Raw genomic sequence first — 5,049 nt, 5'->3', positions numbered from 1 at the left:
CTGTTAAGTTATTCTGGAAATGTGCTCTCCTCTAATTATGCCAGTGTTTAGTCCTGCTGTTAAGTTATTCTGGAAATGTGCTTTTCCTCTAATTATACCAGTGTTTAGCCCAGCTGTTAAGTTATTCTGGAAATGTGCTCTTCCTCTAATTATGCCAGTGTTTAGCCCAGCTGTTAAGTTATTCTGTAAATGCGTTATTCCTCTAATTATACCAGTGTTTATCCCAGCTGTTAAGTTATTCTGTAAATGCGTTCTTCCTCTAATTATACCAGTGTTTAGCCCAGTTGTTAAATTATTCTGTAATAATTAAAAATGCTTTTTATATTTAATTTGTAATTTTCGACCTAAAGTATCTAAATTATTACTTTTACTTTTCAATATTTGTGTAGCAAATCATCTTGTTTTGAGTTGCCACATTACTTTTCCCTTTCTATGTTGCCTTTGTTTTTTTACTTTTCATATTTTGCTATTTCTTTATTATAAATTCAAATAAAATTTTCAAGGCAACATGGAAATTGTTTAAATAAAAACAGCCCTTGATGTCTAGAAGACGAGCTTCAAAATATGTACAATTAGAAGCTGAATCTGGAGGTGATGATTATGAATCTGAAGAAGTTTCAGAGGATTTAGATGATTTGACACCAATATTGCCTGTACCAAAAGTGAAAAGTATGACACAATTTACTCAAGAATTAGAAGATAGATATCAAACTACAAAATACAAAGAAGATTTAGAAAGGGGTGATAATTATGAATCTGAAGAAATTTTAGAAGTTCCATCACAAGCTATGCTTTTACCAAATTTCCAATCCCCTTTATTATTTTTAATCAGATGTAAATTTGGAAAAGAAAGATCAATTGTTTTAAAATTATATGAAAATCTAAAAAAATTAAATATCTCATCTGTAATATATAAAGAAGGTTTAAAAGGATATATTTATGTTGAAGCATTTAAAAAACAAGATGTAGAAGATTTATTATTTACATCAAGGGATGTTTTTAGAAAAAAGATCAGTGTTGTACCTTTTAAAGAAATGGTTGAAGCAATTTCATATAAAAAAAGTATAATTGTAGGGGAATTTGCTAGAATAAAAGGTGGTAAATATAAAGGCGATTTAGTTCAAATATTAGAAAACTTTGAAGATGTTGTAAAAGTTAAAGCTGTCCCACGTATTGATGGTTTAAGAAAACCTTTTGATCCTAATGAGCACAGAAATCAAATTGTTGGGCAAGATGGAGGATTTTATTTTAATAGAGATTTTTATAAAGATGGATTTTTAATTAAAATTATGTTAAAACATAATTTAGATTTTGATGTAGAAGCGTCTTTTACAGAATTACACGAGTTAAATGTTAAAAATTGGTTTAATATTAATGATAATATTAAGATTTCAAAAGGTGATCTTAAAAATATGATCGGTACAGTTGAAAGTTTAAATGGAAATGTGGCTATTATTTCTAGCAATAATATGAAATATGAAGTAAATTTAGATGAAATTGAAAAACATTACGATCCAGGACAAGAAGTCTCTTTTAGAGGTGAGAATGGTATAGTTCTTAGTGTAAAAGATAAAAAAGTAATACTTGGAATGGATAACTTTACTCGGGAAGTAGAATGTTTATTAAGTGAAATTAAACCAGCCCTATCTGAAAAACAATATAACCAAGTAGCACTCCCTAGAATAAAAGTAAGAAGAGATCCACTTAGTAATAAAAACATCCAAATCATAGCAGGGGAATTTAAAGGATTAAGTGGAACAGTAAAAGATGCTTTTCAAAATAAGTGTATTGTTCAACTTAGATCAAATTTAAAATGTGTCACTATTGAGCGAAAACACATAAGTGGGGAAGAACTAACGGAAGAACCATGTGAGCAGGCTAATCTAGCACAGGTGGGTGGTAGAACTCCATCTTTTAAAACTCCAGGATTTAAAACACCGAGTTATAGAACTCCATCGTTTAAAACTCCTATTGTTGGTGCAGATTTTAAATATTCAAATAATTACATAAATGAAGAGGCTGGTGTCGACTGGCTTGTTTCGGAATATGATGGAGGGGAAATTCTTGTTAATGGACAATTATTTATACTTGCCGATGTGGTTGGTGGAGCTTATAAAACAAAGACTGGAGAAGTGTTTTTGTCACATGAAATTAAATACAGTGAGCCTGGAATTTATGATAGAGTTATAATATTAGAAGGAAAAGATAAAGGAATTAATGGTACTTTAGTTTCTATTACTGAAAGCAAGGGAAAGGTTAAAGATAAAGACGAGAAAGAGTACTTTGTTGATTTGGGCGTGTTAACTAAAAAGGCTGAATAAATTTGTTTCTTAAAATACAATTAGATTTAAAAACATTTATAGGCTATTCTTGCTAGTTTTAATTAAAAATCACATTTTTGAAACTGCTGGAGTTACTAAGTAATTCTTTATTTAAAGTTGGATATATATATTATACTTAAATAAATACCCATGTTTACCTCAAACTCTTACTTTTAATAAATAGTTTTAAATTAAAAGCTTAGATATTTATAATGTTGTTATCTGAAGACCTGATAGACATTAGGGATTATTACTATTTCAACATTATATGTTTTTATCTGAAGAGCTGTTAGACATTATTTAAAGCAAGAGTTTGAGGTAAACATTGGTATTTATTTAAGTATAATATATATATCCAACTTTTAATTAATCTTATTTCAACAAAATGTGTTGTTATCTGAAGGCCTGCTAGACATTAAGGGGTATTTAATTAATAACTATTTCAACAAAATATGTTGTTATCTGAAGAGCTGCTAGACATTATTTGTTTATTACTATTTCAACACTATATATACTTGAATAAATACTAATGTTTGCCTAAAACTCTTACTTATTATAAAGGATTACTTTTTTAACACAACATTTATGATCTGGAATTTATTTAAGGAGACAAATACATTTTAAAAATAAAACCAAGTTTTCACAAATTATAACTTTTTTGATTCCTAATTAAAATTTTACTTAAGCATATAAAAAGTCAAAGGCAATAATAGCAAGGGTATTTATTTGATAGTTTTTGTCTAATTAACTATAATTACAGCCTCAAGTACGAGGGAAAACAATAAATTTAAAGCTGTAATTATACTGAAATATTATTTTTTCTGCCTAAATAGCTATAATTACAGCCTCAAATACGAAGGAAAACAATAAATTTAAAGCTGTAATTATACTGAAATATTATTTTTTCTGCCTAAAATATTAATTGCCATTTTAAGTATTAATCTTGGCAGTTTATAAGAGTTATAAATCAATTAAAATTAGCATATTTTTTTAACTTTTTTCCTGTAAATCGAGATGTTGTCGCATATTACAAATTAAGTGGTATCTTAAATAAGTAATATATTTGACATCTTTAGTTTATAATACATAATACACCGGTCCAACATTAATTTCCAAATTACATTTACCGCCTTTAAAACAATTTACGGATTGTAAATGGTATTCCTGTAACCAGACACTTATTAAACATTATGGTGTTTAGGGCTGAATTATGTTTGATGCTAGGAAAAGTTTTATAAATAGCCATTTTACCGTTTTTATCATGTCAAAAGATAACTTAATAAATCAAATTTAATTAAAATTCAATTCTTTTTAATAGGCCTCCAGCCAGCAATTCACTTATAAAAAACTTTTCTTTTTATCTAATGTTATTGGCTTATTTCATTCAAATATGATTTATTGTAACTGGCCATAATTCTTTGAATAATTAGAGCAAAAATATCAACATCCCCTGAGATATTTACGAATGTAACGTGGAAAAGTCGTTTTAAAGTTCGTGAAAATCTGAGTTCAACTTGCAATTCATGCTCTAAGAACGTCAATATGTAAACGCCCAATCTTTTTCGAAAACAAGACTTCACAAAATTTGTGGAGCTAATTAGATCTTCTACAGTTATTTGTTTAAAAAAAGTAAATTGTATAGATTCTTTTTCACCACAACATAAAAATTGATTATACATCGTAATATTATTTTTATAAATATTTGTTAATTGCTCTTCTGTCATTTTAAATGTATTATTGTCTTCTGAATTATAGATTTTTTCAAATAAAAGTCTATAAATTTTAGTTTCTTTTATATTTGGACAAATTCTAGATTGAAAAATCATTTTTCCAACACTAAAATTCATCTGACTCATTTGATAACTTACCACAATATCTAAATATTTCACTGTAAATGGATTAATTTTGGGAATTGTTAAATTTAAAGTTTTGTAAATCTGTGCTAGACAAGGTCTTTGATCTGGATTTTCTCTAATAATTTTTTTTAACACCAATTTGAGCCTATAAGATTCAATATTCTGTTCATAAATTGAATATAATACTGTAATTGGTTTACCGTTTGAAATATCATAAAATAAAATATTTCCAATACACATTTTCAAAATACAAATACCAATAGTCCAAATATCATTAGGTGGCCCTAAATATGGTGTATTAGAGATTATTTCTGGTGAAATGTATTGTTTTGATCCACAAAATTCATTTAGTAAAACTTCATTATTGAAAAAACAGGCAAATCCAAAATCACAAATTTTAATTGTATTATCTTCTTGTATAATGATATTATCTAATTTTATATCTCTATGAGTTATGTTATGTGTATGAAGATAATTAATTCCATCTAAAATTTGTTTTAAAATGAAAATTATTTCGTTTTCATTAAAAGGCAAATTTTGTGGTTCAGCCATTAAAACTTTGTTTAAATTTTTCCCTGGGCAAAACTCTAACGCAATAATGATAAAATGACCACAATTTCTAGATCCGTAATATTTTGGAAATATCGGGCAATTTATAAGGGACAGAATGTGTATTTCTTTTTGTAAAAGATGATTGTTTTGTTCACATGTCAAAGGAAATATTTTCAATGCAAATTTTTGACCAGTTTTATTATTGATAGATTCAAAAACTGTTCCAAAGCTTCCGGATCCAATTAATTTAATGATTGAAAAATCAGAAAAGTCTTCAAAGGGTACACTCATGTCTTAGGTAAATAATTATTATTTTAATA

The 5,049-nt window shown here is 27.2% G+C and overlaps 1 protein-coding gene across 1 annotated transcript; it reads left to right on the top strand.

Moving 5' to 3' along the window:
- Nucleotides 1–539: 539 nt before the first annotated feature.
- Nucleotides 540–2,321, top strand: LOC143922155 (uncharacterized). Its single transcript, XM_077445384.1, has 2 exons — nucleotides 540–834; nucleotides 1,309–2,321. The coding sequence occupies exons 1-2, from the start codon at nucleotides 540–542 to the stop codon at nucleotides 2,319–2,321; spliced, it is 1,308 nt and encodes a 435-aa protein (XP_077301510.1).
- The last annotated feature ends 2,728 nt before the right edge of the window (nucleotides 2,322–5,049 follow it).

Source organism: Arctopsyche grandis, unplaced genomic scaffold (genome assembly GCF_051622035.1).
Source record: "Arctopsyche grandis isolate Sample6627 unplaced genomic scaffold, ASM5162203v2 HiC_scaffold_554, whole genome shotgun sequence".
Lineage (NCBI taxonomy): Eukaryota > Metazoa > Arthropoda > Insecta > Trichoptera > Hydropsychidae > Arctopsyche > Arctopsyche grandis.
This window is presented reverse-complemented; position numbering and strand designations above follow the sequence as displayed.